The sequence below is a fragment of the Neofelis nebulosa genome, chromosome 8, assembly GCF_028018385.1.
Source record: "Neofelis nebulosa isolate mNeoNeb1 chromosome 8, mNeoNeb1.pri, whole genome shotgun sequence".
Classification (NCBI taxonomy): domain Eukaryota; kingdom Metazoa; phylum Chordata; class Mammalia; order Carnivora; family Felidae; genus Neofelis; species Neofelis nebulosa.
Window position 1 is genome coordinate 87,101,102 of NC_080789.1, and position 25,003 is coordinate 87,126,104.

The 25,003-nt window shown below is 35.5% G+C and overlaps 1 protein-coding gene across 7 annotated transcripts in view; it reads left to right on the forward strand.

Annotated features, from left to right (window-relative positions):
- The window catches only part of ABCC9 (ATP binding cassette subfamily C member 9), a 131,069-nt gene that overhangs the window by 76,502 nt on the left and 29,564 nt on the right, over window positions 1-25,003 (forward strand). For all 7 annotated transcript variants that reach the window (XM_058743414.1, XM_058743413.1, XM_058743418.1 and 4 more), the window contains 8 exons: window positions 8,031-8,168; window positions 8,500-8,625; window positions 12,484-12,580; window positions 14,665-14,894; window positions 15,559-15,707; window positions 15,941-16,010; window positions 18,033-18,190; window positions 22,130-22,222. In XM_058743414.1, coding sequence (XP_058599397.1) covers window positions 8,031-8,168; window positions 8,500-8,625; window positions 12,484-12,580; window positions 14,665-14,894; window positions 15,559-15,707; window positions 15,941-16,010; window positions 18,033-18,190; window positions 22,130-22,222 — 1,061 coding nt within the window. The remainder of the gene's footprint in view (window positions 1-8,030; window positions 8,169-8,499; window positions 8,626-12,483; window positions 12,581-14,664; window positions 14,895-15,558; window positions 15,708-15,940; window positions 16,011-18,032; window positions 18,191-22,129; window positions 22,223-25,003) is intronic.

The following is a 25,003-nucleotide window of genomic DNA, read 5'->3' on the forward strand; positions in this document are numbered from 1 at the left end:
GTTATCCCATTTGATCTATGACTGTGCTGTGAGTGTAGATGGTATCCTCATGTTAGATGAAGAAACATATGCATAGAGTGCCTTACCCAAGGACTAATGACTAGTGATTGGCAATGTCTGGGCTAGAGCTGCATGCCTTTTGAGTATTGTTTTCTGATCAGCTAAGAATCTCTAGTATTAAAAAAAAATTATTACTGTCAAGTTAGCACCTGTATTGTCCTTTTTTCCCCTTCCTTTTGCCTTTTCCCAATATCTCCCTACCTTCCTTCCTTCCTCTTTTCCTTTCCCCATCCCTCTCTTCCCTTTCCCAAACCCTTCCCCTTCCTCCCTTCCACCCTTTTTTCCTTCCATCTTCCCATCCATTAATATTTAGTGAATGTCCTCAGTGCCAACTTCTGTGTTAGACAGAAGAAACAAAGGAGAAAAAGACTTTTCCCCTATCTTTCAGGATCTTACTTGTACAAATAATTACTTAGATGATGTTTTGTTTTACTCTAATTAAACTTTATCACATTAGCCTTTACATAATATCAAAGCCAAATGGAAACATCTTAATGGTGTATGAAGTATACTAGTTATTTTTGAAGCTTTATGGCATATACAAATGTGCTGTATCAGTGAATATACTTACAAGTTATTTCCAAAAATATATCCATACAAAAAATTCATACTATTTATAGATATTCTTTGAATATAATAAGAATACACTAGTGAGAACTGTATATACGTATATAAAAAATAATAATATGCTCTTGAAAAAAGGAAGAATCGTTTATTCATTGAATTGGCTTTTGACAAATTGTTTTACTTTCTTTAAAAGAAGTATCTCCCTTGGGGCGCCTGGGTGGCTCAGTCAGTTAAGCGTCAGACTCTTGATTTCGGCTCAGGTCATGATCTCAGGTTCGTGAGATCGAGCCCTTCATTGGGTTCTGCGCTAACAATGTGGAGCCTGCTTAGGATTCTCTGTCTCCCTCTCTCTGCTCTTCCCCACCCCACTCAAAAATAAATAAATAATTTTTTTTAAAAAGTATCTCCCCTAAATCCAAAATGTTAATATACAAACTGAATCTTGAGAAATGATTCCCAACCCATATAACCTAGATTTTTATTAAGTTGTATAAAAGATTACGTTTGACTGTAACACCAAGATGCTCCTTAATGAAGCTATGGCATATAAATGATAGCAACCATTCTTAAGGGATCTCTGTGATGTAGGCATGATTCTAAGTACTTTATACATATTAGCTCACTTAATTCTCAGAATAACCCTATTAGGTTTAGCATTATTACGATTATTATTATTATCGTTATTGTTATTACTACTGCTATTTATGGTTGAGGATACTGAGGCTTTGGGGGATAATTTATCTAAGGTCATATAGATAGTAATAGTGAAGCAAGGTTACAAACCCAGATAACCTGATTTCATAGCCTATGTTTTTAACCACCTTCCTTATTAAGAGATCCTTAGAAGTCAATAAACTCCCATTGTGATGCTTGAAAGGGATTAGCAAAGTATAAATCTATTTATAAGAAAGTATAGAATCTATTTATAAGAAAGTATTTATAATCTATTTATAAGAAAGTAATAATAAAATAATACTTCTACAACACTCCGCAGAAACTTTTCCCGTGCTACTTTATTTGATCTTTGCAAAAAGTTTATATGCTCTCTGAAAAGTCTCTTTATTACCCCCATTTTGCAAATGAAATAATTGAGTTTGGAAAATTACCCAGCGTCAGAGAGGTGGAGTCATGACTAAAATTTGAGGCTCTTAATTTAGAGATAATGGACTTTACATTATGCCTTACTATCTTATACGTTTAAAGTCAGAATTTTATAGAAAACCAAGCTGAATTATTATTAAGAACTCGTTTCCAGTTCATGTGCTATTTCTACGTGAAAACTTCTCAGAATCATTTGGAATAGTTTGTATCACAAGGGAGTCTTACGGTTCTTATTGGAATCAGAGGCAGGAGGTTGTCCCAGAAACAATCAGATTACCTCTATAATCATTATCTGATTTTGGAAAATCAGTGATATGCTGGTAGCTAAGTCTTGGTATTATATCCTTGCTACCTTATTGGAAATGGAGATAGAGAAAACTTCACCAGTATAACCCTGATACTAATGGTATTTTTTCCACTGTTGTGGAAACATTGCTTTATCCCACATCACTTAATTATTTTTTTTACATTTATATATTTCTGAGAAACAGAGAGAGACAGAGCATAAGTGGGGGAGGGACAGAGAGAAAAGGAGACCCAGAATCTGAAGCAGGGTCCAGGTTCAGAGCTGTCAGCACAGAGCCCAATGCAGGGCTTAAACTCACACACCATGAGATCATGACTTGAGCCAAAGTCAGACCCTTAACCAACTGAGCCACCCAGGTGCCCCTATTCTACATCACTTTATACTGATACCTGAACTCTCCTTTTTAAAGTAATTCTTAAGTGCCATCAGAACTTCTCTATGTTAAAAGAAATTCCATATAATAGTAATTGATCTTTCTATCACTTATCCAAAATCTAACAATTAGAAAATTCAAAAAAGAGATTTTCTTCTTGTTACTAAAAGAAGCTAAGTGACAAAAAGCTGATGTCTGTGATGATTCAAAAAAGAAACTCACTGGACAGTAGTAGAAAGCTAATTCAATCTCCTATGCATACATCTTGGAACATTTCAGAAATAATTAATGTTCATTAGGATGATCCATAGGTTCTGAAAGATTTTGAAAAATCTCCTATGTCATCCAGAGAAATTTCAGGACAGTCAAGATAATTGTGTCATTAAGTGCATTGTGTTTAGTTACCGTGTTTAAAATATATATACTCACATTAATATATGTATGTATATGTGTATATACGTGTGTGTTGATATCACTTTGTCAACTTATTACATTGTCCAAAATGTTGCATTATTTAAATGATCTAAACAAATGAGATTACAGTAAGCATGTCTCCCCTGTTAAATGTATTCCTATAAAAGCTGTTTGAGGACATTAATTACATCACCTCTTTATTCGTAATTATGAAATCAGTAAACTGATTTTTTAAAAACTGTTATAATTTTAAATCACCCTTTAGCTATCTAAATGCCTTGTTAATATTTCTTTTTCATACAGGCTACTCCTAAATACTATAATAAAGCCATCTTGCTTATAGCTTCTGTTGATGCAGGCAGAGATTGGTGGAGACTTTTGTGAAATTATTGAGTAATCATATCACTGGTATAATGATCACATACATGCATTTATTCTAACTTCCATATAACAATTTCTATCTCAATAGAAATTGCTTTTACTTTTCACTGTCCAGATAATTATCCAGTGCAATTTATCTGTATATATACTATAACCATGCTTTCTCAATTGTTTAGAAAATTTTCCCCAGTTACAGTTTTTAACTATTTCGCTATGTAGCATATGTGTAGTAGAATGAGTAGACTTCTTTTTTGGTCCTAAAAGACAAAGTACAAATTTGTTTCATATTGCATGCAAGTGCAATATGCAAGAACAGCAAAGAAATAAGTGTGATGAAGAAGACATTTATGAAATTCCTTTTTCCCTGTTCCAATCGCTCTTCCCAATTCTTTACCAGAAACCTCTACTGTTTTCTACTGCTTGTCCCTTTAGCACTCCCTGAGTTTCTCTCAGTCCCCTGCCATGAGTAGCACTTCCAGCTGGTAATTACATTATCTGCTCACCATGCTCTCTGCAGGTAACTTTGCTTTATAATTCATTATTTTCTGGAAAGATTCCAGTTTTCTCTAATAGTTTCTAGTTTTCTTCTTTTAAGAATTCCAAAATGTCAAGCATCTACTTTGATGCTGTATGTAACATTATAGAAATAAAATGTATGTTAAAATAAATAATAGGAATGTCATCACCAGCCAATTAATATAATTCCCTAAATCATTTTCTAAGTGACTTAATCACTTGGTACATGAAAGCTTCCTTTCTTCCCAAGACAATTGTCAGGTCAGTGGTAGGTATGGTATTCTTGTCATTACTACTATTACTACCAATAATATAATAAAACTATCATTTACCTAGTGTCTATTATTTAGCTGGTAATATACTAAGTACATTATTTGTATTATCTCATTTAATCCAATTAATATTTTTATGCCTGTTTTACCATATTTTTTTCTTTTTTTATGTTTATTTTATTTTTGAGAGAGAAAGAGGGAGAGTAAGCACTGGAGAGGCAGATAAAGAGGGGGACAGAGGATCCAAAGCAGGCTCTGCAATGACAGCAGAGAGCCTGGTGCGGGTCTCAAACTCACAAACTGTGAGATCATGATCTGAGCTGAAGTCGGACGCTCAACTGACTGAGCCACCCAGACACCCCTTACCATATATTTTTAAGTCCTTGAATATATCTGTAATAACTGTTCAAAAGGCCACTAATTCTTACATCTGAGCCATATTGAGCCAGAGTCAATTTCTACTGACTGCTTTTTCTCTTTACTCTGGTTCGAACTTTCCTGTTACTTTATATATGTGTTAATTGTTTTCTGTATCCTGGATATTGTAAGTGGTATATTGTAGAGCCTCTACATTCTTAGTAGTTTCCTATGATGAGTGTTGATTTATTCTAGCAAAGGAAGTTAACGTAGCTAGAGTCAGATGCCACCTGAAATTTCTTTTTTAATCTAAGTATATTTGACAAATAATTTGTAACATATTTAAAATGTACAGCATGATAATTTGTTATATGTATACATTGTGAGAGGATTCCTATCATTGAGTTAATCAACACATCCATTACCTCACATCTTTACATTTTTGGACAAGGCAGGATGAAAGCACTTAAGTTCTGCTCTCTTAGAAAATTTCAATTTTATAATACAGTGTTATGAACTATAGTCACCATGTTATACATTAGATCCTCAGACCTTTTTCATCTCATAACTGAAAGTTTATATTCTTTTACCAACTTTACCTATTACTCCCAGGCCCAGCCCGACAACCACCATTCTACCCTGATTCTGTGAGTTTGACTCTTTTTTTGTTTAATTTAGATTCCACATAGAAGTGATAGCATGCAGTATTTATCTTTCTCTGTCTGTCTTATTTCTCTTAGCGTAATACGCTACAGGTTTATACATGTTATTGCACCTGCCAGGGTATTCTTTCTCATGGCTGAATAATACTCAAGTGTGTATCTGTGTGTGTGTGTGTGTGTGTGCGTGTGAAAAAGAGAGAGACAGAGAAAGAGAGAGAAACATTTTCTTTATTCATACATCTTATCCATCTTTGACAGAAACTTAGGTTGCTCCCATACCTTGGCTATTGTGAATAATGCTGCTAAGAACATGGAACAGATATCTCTTTGAGAGAATGATTTCATTTCCTTTGGACATATATGAAGACGTGGGATGGTATTGTAGTTGTATTTTAAAATGTTTGAGGAATCTACATACTGTTTTCTATAGTGGTTACACCAGTTATATTCCCATCAAAAGTTCCCTTTTGCTTCATATCCTCACCAGCTTTTGTCATCTCTTGTCTTTTTGATAATAGATGTCCTAAGAGGTGTGAGGTGATACCTTATTGTGGTTTTGATTTGCACTTTCTTGATGACTAGTGATGTTGAGCACATTTGCATATACCTGTCGGCCATTTGTATGTCTTTGGAAAATGTCAGTTCAGGTCCTTTGTCTATTTTTAAATTGGGTTATTTGGGCTTTTTTGCTATTGAGTTGTAGGAGTCCCTTATATGTTTTGAATATTAACCCCTTACTGAATATGTAGTTTGCAAATATTTTATCTCATTCTATAGGTGGCCTTTTCATTTTGTTGATGGTTTCCATTGCTGTGCAGAGCTTTAAATTTGATGTAATCTCACTTGTTTATTTTTGCTTTTGTTGCCTTTGCTTTTGGTGTCAAATCCAAAAAAACCATTGCCAAGACCAATGTCAGAGAGCTTGCCTCCTATAATTTCTTCTAAGACTATTATGGTTTCAGATTTTTATTTAAGTCTCTAATCTATTTTAAGTTGATTTTTGTGTGCTGTGTAAGTTGTCCAGTTTCGTCAAGTCTTTTGTGATTTTCCCAATACAGCTTATTGAAGAAACTATCTTTTCGTCATTGTATATTCTTGGCTCCTTTGTCAAAAATTAATTGGCCATATACACATGGGTTTACTTCTAAGCTCTTTATTCTGTTCCATTAATTATGTGTCACTTTTTATGTGAATATCATACTTTTGATTACTACAGCTTTGTAACATAGTTTGCAATCAAGAAATGTGATGTCTTTACCCTTGTTCTTCCTCAAGATTTTTTCCTTTCCTTTTCTTTTTTTTTTTTTGGCTCTTTGGGGTCTTTTGTAGTTCCATATAAATTTTAAGATTTTTTTCTATTTCTTAGAAAAATATTATTGGAATTTTGCTAAGGATTTAACTAGCTGGACATTTTATTATTAATATTAATTCTTCCAGTTCATGAACACAGAGTATCTTTCCATTTGTTCATCTCTTTAATTTTTCCACCAACGTCCTCAGTATATGGATGGATAGTCACCTCTTTGGTTAAATTCACTCTGGGTATTTTAATTTTTTTGAGTGATTGTAAATGGGATTTTTTTCTTAATTTACCTTTCTATAGTTCATTCTTTTTTTTTAATGTTTATTTATTTTTGAGAGAGACAGCACAAGCAGGAGGGGGGCAGAGAGAGAGGGGTCAGAGCCTCCAAAGAGGGCTCTGCCTTGATAACTTCGGTGCTGACAGCAGTGAGCCTGATGTGGGGGGCTTGAACTTACGAACCATGACATCATGACCTGAGCAATCTTCCAATAGCTCTTTCAGTCTACTGGGAGGATCACAATCAGCACCCACATTCATGCTAATTAGAAGCTGTGCCCTCAGGTAGTAGCTTGTAAAGTATGCAAACTCTGCTCAGGAAAAGACTGGGAAGAGGGTTTGTTTTTTGTTTTTTCTTTGTTTGTTTGTTTGTTTTTTGCCTGCCCCTTTGGCTCTGAGCCCTGGAGGGATAGATGAAGTAAGTGCTCACATGTGTGTTAACAACTGCTTTTTTGCTTCCTGTATTTCTGTGGGACTTATCAATGCAAGCCCCACTGGCTTTCAAAGCTAAGTGACTTGGGGGCCTGCCCCTTGGATAGCAGCCATAAAATTTGAGGCACTAGCTGTGTGGTCCCAACCCTTCACTCCTCAAAGAGAAGTTGGGAGTTGGGGATTCTCTCCAATTGTATGGTGCTGCGCAGAGGGTAAGGTTTGTGGTGAGAGTTGTCTCAGCCTTTACTGTCTTTTAAATGGGTATTTTCTCAGTTTTCCAATGTGTAGAAGTCACTCAACTAGTTTCTGGATTTCTCTCAGAAGGAATTGTTCTGTGTGTAGCTGCATAGTCAAAGCATCCATGGGAGGAGGGAAATTTAGGAGCCTCCTATGTCGCCATCTTGATGTGGAGTCTATGCCTATTTTTATTATCTAAATTTCAACTGTAGAATTATTTTTTGTTAAGTCTATTGTGGGGTTTTTGTTTTTTTTTAAGTTTATTTATTTATTTTGAGAGAAAGAGAGTGTATGTGAGTGGGGGAAGGACAGAGAAAGAGAGGGAGAGAGAGAAGCCCAAGCAGGCTCCATGCTGTCAGCATAGAGTCTTATGTGGAACTTGATCCCACAAACTGTGATATATGACCTGGGCTGAAATCAAGAGTCAGACACTCAACCAACTGAGCCACCTAGGCACCCCTGTTTGGTCTATTGCTAAAGGTTGTCATGAAATGTTGTTTTTTGAGCGTGAAGATTCTAGATATAATAATGTAAACCACTTTGGATATTATTATTCACTTTTTGAATAATTTTTAAGGTAAAAGAGAAAATAAAAGCTTCATTTTTAATTTAATACTTTTTCCCAACAATTTAAACATATACAGTCTGTTTTTTTATAAATATATTAAGGATAATTTGCTCTTAGTTATTTGTATTTCTACTTTCTAGAGAAATTGAGTTACATCCAGAATATAGAAAATGTTTCATATTCTCTCCATTTTACTGATTGTAGGATGATCCATTCTCTGCCCTGGACATTCACTTGAGTGATCACTTAATGCAGGAAGGGATTTTGAAATTTCTCCAAGATGACAAAAGGACACTTGTTCTTGTAACTCACAAATTACAGTATCTAACACATGCTGACTGGGTAAGAATTTAAAAGAAGTGTCATACTCTTAAATACAGAGAACAAACAGAGGGTTGCTGGAGGGGTTGTAAGAGGGGGCATGGGCTAAATGGGTAAAGGGCATTAAGGAATCTGCTGAAATCATTGTTGCACTATATGCTAACTAACTTGGATGTAAATTAAAAATAAACAAATTTAAATAAAGAAAGAAAAGAAAATAAAAACCATTAATTTTAATATTATAGTCATATAAGTAAATAGGCACATTAAGAAATCCTGTCTGAGGTAAAAGTAATTCATTTGGCCAATTAAGGCTTTTTGTCACAGTTCTGCTAATATGTGCTTTGCTTAGATCATAGCCATGAAGGATGGAAGTGTACTAAGAGAAGGGACTTTGAAGGACATTCAAACCAAAGATGTTGAGCTTTATGAACACTGGAAAACACTTATGAATCGGCAAGATCAAGAATTAGAAAAGGTAATTGCTCATAGTTCAGAAGAGTTCAGAATCCACTCCAGAAGAGTCATAAATATACTGTATAATTATCAAAAATTCTTCTAAAGAAGTATTATTATTTAATATTGATGATATAATGGTCCTCATTTGAAACCCAAAGTAATTGTATGTGTATATGTATATGTATATAATTAATAATATAGTTAATAGATAGGTTACTTTGAAACTATAAAATTCTTTTTTTGAAACTATAAAATTCTAATGATATTTTTGGATGAAGTAGTCTCAGGTTTTTAGAGGATTTTGATTTGAATTTGAATGATATTACAATTATGCGTCTAAAAAAACAATTTTCTAAAGCATGGCATATCATTATTTTATCTTATTTTTCCTTCTGTGTATCTCATTTTCTTCATCTGTAATATGAGGAAATTTTCACTCACCACCTACAAATGGAGGGCAGTGATCAAAACAAAATCTAAGATGATTTTGAAAGAAGGAAGAACAGTGAGCTGTAGGTGAAATTGCCAAGCATGTCTGGAATAGGGCTGGGAAGTGAAGGAAGGTGATCAGGAGGAAATAACAATTAACTTTTACGTGGATGTAGTTTTTCAAGTCCACAATCTCATTTAATTTTCACAAATCCCCAGAAAAAAAGCAAATACAGTATGGGAAATAAGTAAAGAAAATATGATCTCACTTTTAGAGATGAGAAAACTGAAGCCCGGAAAGGTTACATAACTTGTAAGTTGGGTAGTACATATAAGTGGTACTAGTTGGATTTAAACCCAAGTCCGTAGTCAATGTAATTCCAGTATAGTGTTATGTATGATGTTACATTACATTGAATGAGGTGATAACAGAGTCAGAAACCAGACTGATTACAATGAAAGAACAACTTGTAGTTGAAAGGTGAAATTATAAATTACATTAGTAAATTTTTGAAGTGTTTTTTGAGTCGAGCCTAGGAAGTGTCCAGAATTTGTTACTCCTGGCATGGAATGAGCATTATAAAATGAAATTTTTACATTAGCAAATTTCTGAGAATATCCAGAAATTAAAATGACTTATTTTATAAAAGAATAAAAGGATCTATGTTTCCATAGAGAAAGGAAGATAAAAAGTCAGACAGACCCTAGCATTTGTCTGTCTTCTCCGGATTTGCCAAAGATCTCAAAAACAAATTACCTAAGGAAGAAAAGATGCAAGTAAAAATCTTTAAGTAGAATAGGAAAAATCACAGAACCATTCCAATGGAGATATTCATCAAAAAATATATATAAGGTACAATCAGCAAGAGCCCACTTAGGAATTATACTGTGAGAAACTTGATTATAAACTTACTGGGATGGCTCCAAATGACATTTTTTTTATGGTGACCTAGATGCCAGGGACAAAAGGATATGACGTAAACTTAAGGAGTGGGGCCACTTAGGTTTACTTTGGAAAAAAGATCTGGAAAAAAAAAGAGGGAGAAAGTTGTTGGCTTGATTTTATAGTAATACTGACTATTAAACAAGCCAGGAAGAAAGTCCATTAAGTTGTATTTAGAAATGAAGAGATCACTTGAGATAGCATAGCTCTATAATTAAAGACACATTACAGGGTTATAAATCAGCTGGTGGAGATATGGAGCAAGTTAGAGTGTGGACAGAGCAAATGCAGTTGTGAGGTTGAACAGTGGCCAGTAAAAGCCAGTATGAACCATGCACCTGTCCAGAATCGTCACCTGGTGATAGAGGGTGGTTACCGCCACCTAAGGAAGGGCAGGCACCTGAAATTCATCCAAAAGCAAGGAGAATCACACTATGGGGAAAACAGTCTCTTGTTCACTTTGTTGTGTGGCAGGATCGAGTGTTTGCCTAGAGCACCAGTTCTCAACCAGGGCCCAGTTTGCTTTCTGGGGGACATTTGGCAACATTTAAAAATGTTTTTGGTTGTCACAGTGGAGGGGCAGGTGCCTCTGGCATCTAGTGGGTAGAAGACAAGGATACTGCTTAGCAGCCTGCAGTGCAGCCCCCACAACAAAGAGTTGTCTAGTCAAAATGTAAATAGTGCCACGGTTGAGAAAGACAAACCTAGAGCCAAAGCAGATCAAGCAAGCAGAGAAGGATGGCAAAACAAAGTATCCTGTCACTGAGCTTTGGACAGAACTGTCAGTTTAATAAGGGGTAAGGGGGAAACAAAAGAATATGTTAAAAGGATAGCAATGAAAACTACAACAAGGAGAAGGAGTTAACACTTTTAGCTGACTTAAATGTTATCAAAAATTCTAGCTTGGATGACAACCATTATCTTCATCATAATATTAAGCAAAATAAACTAGCATCATTTGATGTTTCCTCCCCCAGTCTCCAGCCCTCACCCTGATCTGATCCTTAACAAGTATTCAATAAATATTTATTAGATAAATTAAACTAAATTCACATATATTTAAACCAAATATCAACATAATTTAAAATATTTAACTTGTAATGAGCTTAATACGTGCATTTACTTATAAGAGAAATGAGTAAAGATTTTTTTTAAAGCATCTTAGATGTTAAATCTTTTACTCACACAGCATGGAGAGTTGAACAAGAACCACATCTTCTGTTTCCCAATTTGATCACGTTACACATGAAGGAACAAGTCATCTTTATTTTTGTGTTTAATCACATTTGTAAGCATTAGTATTCATATCATTAGGCAGAATTAAAGCTGATATGAAATTGTCTCCGAAAGAAGAAACACTATTCAAGAGACACTTTAGTTTTCATTCTTTTTCAACCAAGAATCTGGAGGCAATAGAGCCTTCTAGCAAGTATCCTGTATCACACATGTTGTGTAAGAGGCCAAAACAACAACAACAACAACCATGATCATTACCTAGAGACTGACCAATAAGGGTTTATTAGTTTATTGATGTAACAGTCAAACTGCAATTTGTGTGTGTGGGTGTGTGTGGGTGTCAGAGAGGGGGAGGAAGCACATATACAGAAAGCCCTCAATTTACCAGATTCCAAAAGTCTGTGGGTCAGTTTTTTGGAACTCAGAATGCATTTTCCCGTAGAAACAAGGATATGGTTAGTTTCCCAAACTGTCCAGCAGCAGCTGACTTAACCCACAGTGTATCAGAAAGATACCACTAGTCCAGTTCCAAAGCCACAGGGACGAGGGTGTTCGAGGCAGAGGAGTGGAGAAAATGAAATTCTCCTCCCTTTCTTGAACACAGAACAAGTCTGAAGCAACCCTGAAAAATTCACAATCTGTTCAGGGCACATTTCCTTTCTCTTTCTGTGTATTTTCTCTTCCTGGGGCTTCCTCCTAAACTTCTAGGCACCTAACTACCCTCATTTTTCATTTGCTTCAAAATTACCTACCTTCCTTCAATGCCTATTGAAGTCCTTTTCTTTTGTGCAGCTACCTTAGTGAGATGCTAAAGAAACTCACTCTGATTTAATAATTTATAATAAGAGGGGATGAGTGATAGTACTTGAACCAGTCTAGAACTGCATGCATTTTTAAAGGAAGATATTTTTTACCATGAATAAATCTTTAGTTAGAGAATTACAAGGAGTATATGAAAATGATGTAGAGATAAAAGAAGTAGCACTGGTGGAATTGCGCTTTAAGGTGGGAGGAGGTGTCCCTCTTTCTGGGGTCAGCTCCATTGTGTTGTTGCTACTTTTCCTGGCTTCTTACTGCCCAACACCTCTAAGCTCTGAAGCTTTACGAAGTACTCACAAGTACTCCTGTGTTAGGAGTTGTGGCTCTTCTACAGAGAGCCCGAGACTGACAAAGGTAACGAACGACTGGTACCTGTGGGTCACTGACTGGTACGTCAAAATCTTCCTGTGGTTGTGAGCTTCTTGAATGATAATACAATGTTTGCTGTAGGATATGGAAGCGGACCAGACAACTTTAGAGAGGAAAACCCTCCGAAGAGCCATGTATTCGAGAGAGGCCAAAGCCCAAATGGAGGATGAAGATGAAGGTAGATCTTTCTTTTGTATCTGAAACATTTAAGTGGGATGTGACTGTTCTTCCTTGAACTGAAGCACGAGTGTGGCTGTGAAGAATAATGAGCCACTTTCTAGGGGGGAAAGACCTAAACCAAATACATAATACTGAAAATGAAATGAAAAGAAAAGGAGCAAAGGAAGGGTGTACATAATCCATCAACAGGCATCATGAGCGGTTTCTAAGTGTGTCTCAGGGTGTTTGTGCTGTGTGAGAGAGAGCAGAAAGGAAAAGGCAGTATTTGTAAATAGATCTAGGCCCTTGTTCGTAGAAGTTGGAAAGGTCTAGTAGAATGACCAAATCAAGCTATTAATAAAATGTCAGTCCTTCAGAAATAAACAATAAATAGGGAATAGGAAGAAAGTACCATTTTGAAATCCTTATATTTGAATCATTCAGTAAGTCTTTGTGGAGTTTTCATGACAATACAACAATGAAGAATAAGAGAATTCCACAAAAGCCGTTTGTTATGTTTCAGTTGTCTGGATCTATTAAGGTACAGTAGAGAAAAAAAATGAGTTCCAGGAAAATTGAGGAATGAGATGAAATAATTACATTGCCTTGACATTTGTTGCCAAGAAGTTTATAAGATAAATTGCACTTAAGTCCTTAAGGTAAATACACTATACTTCATGTTTCCTATACAGTTTTTGCTTAAGACTGCATTTTTACAAGCCAATTAAGAAACAGAAAATTGTAATTTCAGGCCAAAGAACACCAAAATGTGCTACCTTTACATTTCAGATGACAACTATTTAGTATTTCAGCAAATACTCATGGAGAGAATGAATGAATGAACAATGAATGAATTGATTTTGCACTTCAGTTCCTTAGATTTAAAAATATTTTTAAAGAATGTCTGGTGCTGTAAACAGACATCAGCCTCTAGAATTTTAAACCAGTTATTTCTAATGCACTCTAAATGTGGAGTCATGCCATGTTACTCTCTCCAGTGTTCCAGGGGTGGGTATATGGCTGGGTACTGTACCCTGGGCTTCCTGTGTTAATCCATTCTCTCAAGGATAAAAGAAGACAGTACTACTTTCTTACAGAATAAAATGAGGTAATGAATATTCAAAAGCCCTGTATGGTACATATTTCCCACTAGGTTGCTGTTCCAGGTCCTGGTCAGTATGTCCATTCCAGCCACCACACATTGAATCTACCTCTACCAAAGGACAGATTATCTGAGATCTGTTCATTTACTGCATCCAGCTCAAAATATTAGGATCTTTGGTGATGCTCAGTCTTCCCATAGTGTCCATTTTTAGATCTGTGTGGTCTGAACCTATAAACCAAAGACAGGTTATCCATCTTTCCTACCCACAACCTGCTCAATATACAGTAGTGGAATATATAAACACACAACTGCAATGAAAACTGTCTCTGGAAAAGGAAGTGATGGGTAATGCACAACAGCCCCTGGACCACACAAATAATCACATTTTGCCAATCAGAAAATGCCAAAATTCCCTGTCTTCATAATGAAGTGTAGTCTTAGGACAGCCATCTTGGAGTTGCCAGGTGGTTTAAACATCTGAGAGGAACTCCTTGCCTACTGTCCTCTGCCCTCTGGAAAGTTTCTTCTTGCTCATGCTCCTCCATGACCGCATCTAAAATGGGCCATAGAGACTATAGATTATGCCCTTTTGGGTATCTACAAATTTCAGAGTCTGTTTCCTTGTGGTGAAGTTTTATGAATCCAGAAATTTAGAGTACAAAAAATTGTGTTTGCATAACAGGGCTGTGGTTTTATTGGCAACACAATAGTTTCAGTAACCTTGTAAACTTCTAGTGTACACTTCTGTCAGTTTGGTGTGTAATAAATTGGCAAATTATCTCATCTAGATATAGATGTTGTTTATTGCCTTGCCCATTCATTCATTCTTCACCATTTTTAAATGAAGTTTTTCCCTGCTAAAAGCATTCACAATTTCTAAGACTAACATTTGTATTTCTAGAATTTTGAGGGATATTTTTGTATGCTTTTTTTGTAGGATGATACAAATTCTATCTACTGTTGACTGAATAAAGCTTAAACTAATACTTTATTTGCAGAGGAAGAAGAGGAGGAAGATGAGGATGATAATATGTCCACTGTAATGAGGCTCAGGACTAAAATGCCGTGGAAAACCTGCTGGCGGTACCTTACTTCTGGAGGATTCTTCTTGCTCTTCCTGATGATTTTTTCTAAGCTTTTGAAACATTCAGTCATTGTGGCTATAGACTACTGGCTGGCCACATGGACTTCAGAGTACAGTATAAATAATACTGGAAAAGCTGATCAGGTATAATGAATTCTGTTTTTAAATCATCAAGGAAATAATGCTGAGATTAACAGTGACACCCTTTTATTTAGTTTGATATTAGAATCCCAAATGCCATAGGATTTTTATAATGACTCAGTAAGTTAATTAGAACAGGACCTGAAATAGAATGAACTGTCAAAATGGAATTTATTATGATAACTTTTGTGTTTCAAAGTTTACTGTAAGAAACATTTAATGATAATGTTTGGTTTTGGATTAGGGGAGGTATATGCACTCGATGTGTGTGTGTGTGTGTGTGTGTGTGTGTGTGTGTAACTTATACACAGCACTTTTGTTGTTGTTTTGATGGTATTGATTTTAACTACCTATGCCAATATATTAGCTGGTCATTCTGAGATTAGGGATAGGAAGGAGGAGCTCTACAGTGTAGAAAGCCAAGAATATTTCAAACCTGAAAACAGATTCTAATGTCTCATCTGCCCTTGGAAGAGAGTGAAGGAAATAGGTGGGGGACTTGGCTTTAGGGCTACGGTTGCAGTACTATCTTTAGTTCTCCAAAAACCGCTCTCCTTCAACTGCTTAAATTGACTCAAGATAATGAAGTTAAAGATAGTGTCTGACTTCGATATTTGGTGTTCTAGTAAGAAAAAGCTGTGTCTTTTTGTGTGTTGGTTGTTTTTAGACCTACTATGTGGCTGGATTTAGCATACTTTGCGGAGCAGGTATTTTCCTCTGCCTTGTGACATCTCTCACTGTAGAATGGATGGGTCTCACAGCTGCCAAAAATCTTCACCACAATCTCCTCAATAAGATAATTCTTGGACCAATAAGGTAAAAAAGTAACTAATTTCTTACTTCCCCACATAAAATCATAAAAACATGCATCTTTAAGTGAAATGTGAAATTTTAGTGAGTTTGTTCAGTCTTTAAATAAATGAATAGGGACCTTCTCATTTACTTGACTCCAAGATGTCCATTAGTTGCTTAGGTTCCAGATAGCTTAGTATTATTATACATCCCAATGTATGTGTATTATACATTCCAGTGTGTTGTTTATTGCCTAGATTCTTTGATACCACCCCCCTGGGACTGATTCTCAATCGCTTCTCAGCTGATACAAATATCATCGATCAGGTAAGTGCCTGAGTTACTTCCAAGTTCAAAAATAATTTTTTCAGTATAAGCAAAGTAACATTTAAGATAAACCATGTTTCTTGTTAGCCATAGAGAACATCTAAAACTTAAATGAAAGCCTATATGTATCTATATCAATATTATATGCATAAATGATTTCTAGAATCAAAACTTAAAGGAAACCTTAATTCAAAATAATTTATGTGGGAAGAGGATACTTAGGGGATCAGAATGAAATAAAGAAAAATAGCAAAGAATAAACTAACATATAATTTTTTATTAAAAAAGGAATAATTTTGTCAGTGTTGTATCTCCATTCATAGTAAAGTTCTTAAGAGTTTAATATTGATGCAGAGTGTCTTCCATAAGCAAAGGATAGAATGCCAAGGCGTCTTAGAGGTACTTTATTTCAATTAGATGGGCTCTTGCATGAGGCAGTGGTGTGATATTTTAGAAAATATTGCAGAGATACCTAGTTTAGTTTTAGATCCTTATGCCTCTAGAAGTTGGTCCAGAAATTAAAGTCCTCAATCTCTAAAACTGGATCACTCCAAGAAGAGACCTCTTAGGTTAACTGGACAAAAGAATCCATCAAATCTAGCACTTGTCTTTTCTGATTTTTCAGAGTTCCTTTAGGAATAACTAAATTATCCTCAATTTAGAAAAAGAATGCTTGATGAATGCAGCTGACTATAAGTATGTTGAAAATGTTTCATGTTTCGTTGGTGTCAGTCACAATGCATCTAAAACTCTTCTTAAGGAATGAATATGGGGAAAGAAGAGATAAAACAGTCCTTATTTGGACATGATTTTGCCACTTGGAGAGTCCAAGACAATGGGTACAATGAAAACCCAATTTGAAAGTTCAGAAGAGTGTCTACATAAGGTGTATAATAAAATTCAGTAACTTTCTCTACACTAAGTGAAAAATTAAGTGAAAAATAAATTCTATTCATACTAATGACAAAAACAAAATTAGAAACCTTAAATGAACAAAAGAGATCCAACAATCCCGGAAATCCTAAAAATCCTATATAGAGAAAGAGAATTTCCATTTCAGATACCCAGAAAACAGTATAAAAATAAAATACTCTGGTGATCACAGAAAACAAGTAGATCAAAAGAACAAAATGGAGAACTCAGAAACACCAGCATATGGAGAGATTTAACATAGGATAAGTGTGGTATCTGGAATCAGTAAGAAAGGATTGTTTTTTTTCAATAAAGGATGTTGGGACAATTAGCTATCCATAAAATACAAAGCAAAGACATGTGGAATAAAGATAGCCATATAAAAACATAAAGCTATAAATAAAACGTGGGAGAGTAGTTTTAGAGTTTTGGGGTACAAAAGGGCTTTTTAAGTAAGACACAAAACTCTGAATAAGGAAAAAGGCCAACAGAAATGACTATATAAAATTTTAAATTTCTATTGAGCTAAAAGCATCAAAGACAAATTTAAAATATAATAGATTAAGTGGGAGAAAGCTGGTAACATACATAAAGCAAGAGGAAAACATCCGTAATCTATAAAGAGTATCTAAAAATCAAAAGGAAGGTAAATAATCCAATCAAAAACATGCAAAGGATATGAACAAGCATTTACAGAAAATTAATGTAAATGTCTTACTGGAGAGAAATAGCTGTTTTTTTAAAAGTATCAGCCATTCTAAAGAAAGAGATTTGTATATGGTTATGTGGGAAGATTTATAATCTATCTTGTCCAGTAAAATAAAACAAGAACACATGGACAAATAAGATTTATAGTATAGTGCCATTTACATGAAATTCCCAAGATAAATAGACTGATACACTGACTGATAAGTAGATAGGTAGATAAATGGATACTAAACTATGGGAAGTTAGTGAAGTTGGAGTGAAGACTTGCTTACAATGAAAAGATTCATATACTACTTTTGTAACTAGTTACATAACATTAATATAAAATGAATATTTTATTGCATTGTAACCAAAATTTTCTTTGAGCTAAAACATTTTCCTTTCAAACTACCTTCTTAATAGCACATCCCTCCAACTTTGGAATCTCTAACTCGCTCAACACTGCTCTGCCTGTCTGCCATTGGCATGATTTCTTATGCTACCCCTGTGTTCCTGGTTGCTCTTGTGCCTCTTGGGGTCGCCTTTTATTTTATCCAGAAATACTTTCGAGTGGCCTCCAAGTAAGTAAAACAAAGTTCTGTTCATTTTCAAAAACCTATACATTTGATTTACTGTGATCCAGATTTGCTGTAGTGTTTTTCAAGATTAGGTATGGAATTTGGAAATGCAACCTATTTTTAACATGATGAAACCTATATTATGCTTCATTTGGAGATCTATTACAATTGTTTCTGTAATTGGTTGTGTAAACCTTCCATAGCTCTGGATATATATTAACATGTGGATTTGACCTGTTGAGTTTTGAATCCACAAACTACGCCAAATTTTTCATTATATGGTCCTTTTGCTTAACATAGCATTGACAGAAAACCTGTAAGATCAAGGGTAAGTGATTTAATATTGTTCTATTCCACAAGTGGGAAAAAGGGATAAAATATTGTAAAATGCTAAAATGCATTCTGTAAAAAACTAGAAGAATTTTAAAAGGTTAAAGTGGTAAGTCAGAGTGATGACCAGAAAAGTAGATAACCCTGAGTGTCTGATAGAAGGGCTGTAACTTTAAGAGATTGGAACTTTTCAAATTGGATCATTTAACACGTACTTGAGTACCCAGCTGAATATAAATAAAAGTAGCCATGAATCTTAAATTCTTCTATTAATGTAAGATTTATCACTTGCTGAGATGCATCATAGTTAGATGAAATGTAGTACCAGTTGTTTTAAAATTTCCAGTTTAGTTTTGAAGTCTTGCTATAAATAGTAAATTTTATATCATTGCAATAATCACTTCATTTCAACAAACACTTATCAAGCATTTTTGTGTTGAAAAATAATTGTGTAAGCCATGTGGCAGATGAAGAGATCCACCTGACAAGAACCTGTTCTTGAGAAACTTAGAATCTGGAGAAAATGAAGTATATATATATATATATATATATATATATATATATATATACATGAAGTATATATATATATAGCATATATATATATAGCATATATATATATATATATATATATATATTAATCCTTGTATGTGGATTAAGTGCTGGAATAAGAAGGTAGATATTGAGTTTATTCAGTAAAATGAAAATATTTAATAAGACTTGAGTGCAAGGATGATGATGAAAATTTGGGGAGGACAACAAGAAAGCCAAGATTATAGTTGGCTCTTGGGGTGCCTGGGTGGCTCAGTCGGTTAAGCGTCCGACTTCGGCTCAGGTCATGATCTCACGGTCCCTGAGTTCGAGCCCCGCGTCAGGCTCTGTGCTGACAGCTCAGAGCCTGGAGCCTGTTTCAGATTCTGTGTCTCCCTCTCTCTCTGCCCCTCCCCCATTCATGCTCTGTATCTCTCTGTCTCAAAAATAAATAAACGTTAAAAAAAAATTTTTTTTAAAAAGATTATAGTTGGCTCTCAATATATCATATAACATTTTTTAATTTAAAAAATATAGTTATTTCTCCCTAGGGGTTATGAGTTAGGGTTCTTCAAATGTTATAGATCTGTATTAAGTATTTTTTCATTACCAGCCTCATCCTATTTTCCTGTAGCAAATTTAGACCAAAAGGGCGAAGTTAGTCATCAGTTCACTCTTTCATTTCTTACAGTACTATTGCGGATGCTGCTTCCTAGAGGGGCAAAAAGTTTAATTACTGCATTTCTGCTGACTATTTCCAAATCTGTCCTTATCTTCTCACTATTAAATTAAATATTACAGTCATGTCTTACTTCAGTCACATATTCATTTGGCCTTATTATTGCCCCTTCACAATACAAATTGAGTGCAAAGGCCAGGCAAATATTCCTAGTCATTTATAAATTGGAATTGTGAATTCTGTTTATTTTAAGAAGGAATAATCTGTTATTAGCATTGGTAGTAAGTGACCAAAATATAGAGGAGATGATCACTTGTAAAGAATTAACACTAATAATGGATTATGAACCATACTTATTTGAAATTCTTTGAAAGTGAGTAAATATGGCCACATGACATTCAATTTCACAGACAAAAAAAAAAAAAATCCCTTCTAGATGTTGAGGCTCCACCGGACTCACTCATGTTGAAAAGCTCAAGCAGCTTAACAGACTGCTTTCTAAACACCACAAGGAATTAAAGTGGGAGACAGGAAATGTCATGGAATTTAGAATATCTGAAATCAAAGATCTAATGTGTGGTTAGCTCTGTAAGGAAGTGTTTCTTACAAGAATACAAGGTCAAGTTATATCGTCACCTGTTTGGTTTCACAAAATGTAGTTCTATAAACAAAGATTTCCCCTTCCTAATTTTTTCCCTTCACAACAAACCTCAAATGTAGTGACCACCTGTTGTTGTGTCAAATTTACAAATAGCCACTTAGTTTTATGTTTAAAAAGTAGCAAACGACTCACATTCCTTCATATTCATTTTCCTCCTTCCCTCTTTCTTTTTCTTCCCTCCTCTGCATTTTCTAAAGTGAATAAATCCATTGTAGAAACTCGAAATATATTTGCATTTGTTTGGAACGAGACAGGCTGCCCAGTATGGCCCAAGTTAATTGTTGAAGATTAAAGTAACAGTATAATTCAGTTGACTCTGGAAGGTGACAGTTGATGCCACAACTCTAAATCCTCAATCCCCCAAACCTAAAAACAAACAAAAAAAAAGTAGAAAAAAAGACTGAAAGAAAAAAGAAGGATGTTTTGAAACATATAGTATAACTCTTAGCCTATTTCCGAGAAATGCTAGCTTACATGGTTTAAGGAAATGTTTTCATGAGTAGTGTGCATCTTTATGAAAGGGATGATCAGGCGTTTGTCTACCAAACATACATTGGATATTATATAGGTCCTTGGAGAACCTATGAATAAAAGTTCCATGAAGGCAGAGATTCAAACTCATTGTGGCCAAAGGCAAACTCATTGTCTTTTTCCTCAAATTGCTTTGTTCCGCGTCCCTCACCCTGACAAATAACACTGTCATCTGTCAAGTCTGCTAAGCCATATTTGACTCTTTTCTTTTACTCACCCTGCTACAACTCGCTGATTGTTACAGTTTAGAAGCCTACTTCTGGAAGACTATCTCACAATCCTCCCCCTATTTTAAACCCCACTAGTATCACAGTAATTCAGAACTTTTAAAAATCTCTGAGATAGACTCTCCAAACTCACTTTTCTCTTTCATCCATTATAGACTCCCAAGTTATGTTGCTTAAGCACAGCCTGATGATTTCTAGTCTTCAGTGACTTTGTCCAGTCCACCCGAGATCTTCTACTGTCTAGTCCCACCTCTCCTTTATACAAACTTTCTCCACCTTAGCACTCACAAAGGACTCTGGACCCCAGCCAGACTGAACTTGCTAGGTTCTTTAGTCTCCTGTGTTTGCTCTTGTTCCCATTAGCTGGAATGTACTTCTTCTTGACTGTTTGGTTGAAGCCCTCCTCAAAGCTTGATGAGATTTGGCCTAAATTCTACCTCCTCAAAAAAAAATATTACCCATCTTCTAGGTATGAAATAATCATCCATTCCTCTGTGTCCCCACAGCACTTTACTTTAGTTGTTTTATCAAGCAAATGTTTGTTTGTTTGTTTGTTTGTTTGTTTGTTTTTTGAGAGAGAGAGAGAGAGAACACATGGATGTGCAGGCAAGGAAGGGCAAAGGAAGAGGGAGAGAGAGAATCTTAAGCAGGCTCCCTGCCCAGCATGGAACTCAATGCTGGTCTCCATCTCACAACCCTGAGATCGACCAAAGCCGAAATCAAGAGTCAGATGCTTAACCGACTAAGCCACCCAGGTGCCCTATGAGTAGTTTTTTTTTTAACAACACATATATTTGGCTTGGACAAAAATTCATTATGTACCCATATTTCTCTTCTTCTTTAGATTATAAGCTGTTAAAGTTTTTGTTAACTGGGTTCTAGAAAAATAAGTTGCAACAACAAATAAAAACCTACCTGAGGATGAATACAGTAGTCTCTGAGCATGAATGCATAGGAAATTAATTTTGCACTTCTCTCTGCTCTAGGGACCTCCAGGAACTTGATGACAGTACCCAGCTCCCTCTGCTTTGCCACTTCTCAGAAACAGCTGAAGGACTCACCACCATTCGGGCATTTAGGCGAGTAAACATGTTTTCATTTTGTGGATTAAGCCATTACATCATCAACAAATATTTATCTACAAATAACTGATAACTGCTACCATTTTTTGTATGCCCACTGTGTGCATGGCAATGTTCTAAACTACAAGAATGAAAAATATGGCAATAAATGTTCAGAGTTAATTACCTAAAATTTTAACAAAAATAAAGAAAGAATGAAACAGCATATTGAGAAGACACTAGCTGTATAATGTAGACCATGCTTTGCAAACCCTAGCCCCGGTTTACTCATCTGTGAAATGGAGAAATCAACTGTGCTTCTTAGGTCCTTGGGCTAATTGAAAAATGCGTGTGAAGTATTAACCACAGTGATTTAGTGAAGAAACACCCAATAAACACGTTAAAATGAATGTATTATTGATAATAATAAAAGAAATATTAAATCAAGGTTATTTCAGGATTTAATCCATTTTCTTCAATGTTGGTAAATAGTGATAATCCAAGCTTTTGATCAAGAGTGTTTGCTTAACACTTAAAAAATTATCTGCCCTATTTACCCTGTTGAAGTAAACTCACTAAAGAAGGTGGTACCACTGAATATTTCATTTAATCTTGGAAATTGACATATTAAAGTATTAAGTCTTCTCGCAACCCTAAATGCAAATATGTAATGATTTCAATTAGAGATTTTTCTAACCTAAGACATATTTATATTATTTTACATATATAAACTTGAATTAAAAAGAATATAGAGGGGCACCTGGGTGGCTCAGTTGGTTAAGTGTCTGACTTTGGCTCAGGTTGTGATCTCATGGTTCGTGAGTTTGAGTCCCGCATCAGGCTCTGTGCTGATGGTGTGGAACCTACTTGGGATTCTCTACCTCTCTCTCTGCCCCTCCCTTCGCTCACACAGACACACACACACACACACACACACACTCTCTCTCTCTCTCTCTCTCTCTCTTTCTCTCTGTCTTTCTCAAAATAAATAAACTTTTAAAAAGTAAAATATAGAGATATAAAGATACAACCATCCACAACGTGTATCACAGAATTTCTACATAAAATCTACATAGACTTCATCACGAAACATTCACATTTTCTGCAATGGTGTGTTTTCCCATCAGAGTGCCTCTTATTAGAGATGGTAAAATTATTTATTGACATTGTAGCCAGCAATGACTACTGGTATTCATAAGTGCATCATATTAAAGATTACATTTTTCACCAAATAAGTCCTTTCAAGTTATTTATTTGAGTATTGAATATATGCTAGGTACTACTCTTGATGTGGATATTTAAAGATGAAAAAGACATGGCCTTCCACTTCCATCCCAGATAAAAACCACAAAGAAAACAAGATAGCATGGCAAGTGAGGGGCAAGAAGTTACTGGATTCAGTCAAGCTGGTCAATGGGACAACAGAATACTGATGGGTTCGACATATAATAGCCCCTGCTCTGTTTTCTCTCTGAACAAGTTGAGATTATTTTCTAAGAGAGAGAGGACTAGAATCAGGTAAATTGTCATGAAGGAAATGACAGTTCAAAATGAGAGAAACTTGACCAAGAGTCAAGGTTTAGGCTTTTCATTTACGTTTGTCACTAGACACAAGGACAGAATTTAGCATGACTATTCCTAATTTTACATGAGGAGAAGTCTAGGTAGTTGTAAAAAGAACCAAATATTACGTGTTAAACCTTCACGCTTGAATTATGATTGAAAGAAACAAAAGACAACTTTTGGGTAGAAGTATCTGCATCATAATCATCCAGATTTACATCTTCCAGGGTTCCTTTCTAAAGTAAATATTAAATACCACAAGTATCAGCATTTTTAAGCCAAAGGGAGTTTCAAAATGTGGGGCTAGTCCTGCTGCCATGAATAAAATTCTAGAGTCTTTACATTTGGTGCTGTGGTCAAGAATCAAACATGTTCTTTTCCCTCCATTTCTTCCTTCCTTTCAGACTCCCTGGATCCCCAGAGTCTTCAGCTCTTTTGGAAAGTTATTATTTACTGATTAGGCTGCTTTTCCTCCCCTGCATTCAGGGATCATGGTGTACTCGCACACAGCAGTGTACTCCCTCAAGTAGTTTACCACGAAAGCATCACAGTTAAATTAGACTGAGATTTCAGGGACCTTTCCTTTTTTTTTTTTTTTTTTTTGTCCAACAGAATAAAGGTCTAAGAATGTTCAGAAGATGAGCTGGATGTGGATGAAAAGATACAGACTGAGTGTGTCAAAGTTTCCATTAGGAAAACAGAAGGTTTCTTGCCAAATAGAAACACACAGAAAGAATGTTCACTGCATTTCCACCCCTCCCCTCTCGCTGCTGCTTCAGACCATTGCCAATTCCATTTACAAACTCTTTAAGAGTGTATCTGAAACAATATCCCAAAACTAAATGAGTAAGAAGAGTCCCAGACAAAGCATTTTGTCAGAATAAAGTGTTTGATGTTTATCTCAAATGTAGCCCAGTGGCTTTGGTCCAATGGGCCCCACCTCCAATCTCTCCACTACCACTGTCCTCTACAGAGAGAACACTGTCTTGAGCCCCAGAACATGAGTTTTCTCATTTCTGTTCCTTTGCTCATGTTGTTCCTACTGCTTCCAGTGGTTTGTCCTCCCTTGTTCACCTGAAGAATTCAGCTCATCCTTTAAAACTTCACTCGCACCATCCCCACAGTGCTCTTTGAAATTTTGCTTAATCCTCCTTCCCCCCCCCATTCCTCACCTCATTTCCTGCCATCCCGTGCTTAATCCTCCTTCTCCCCCCCCCCCCCCCCCCCCCCCCCCCG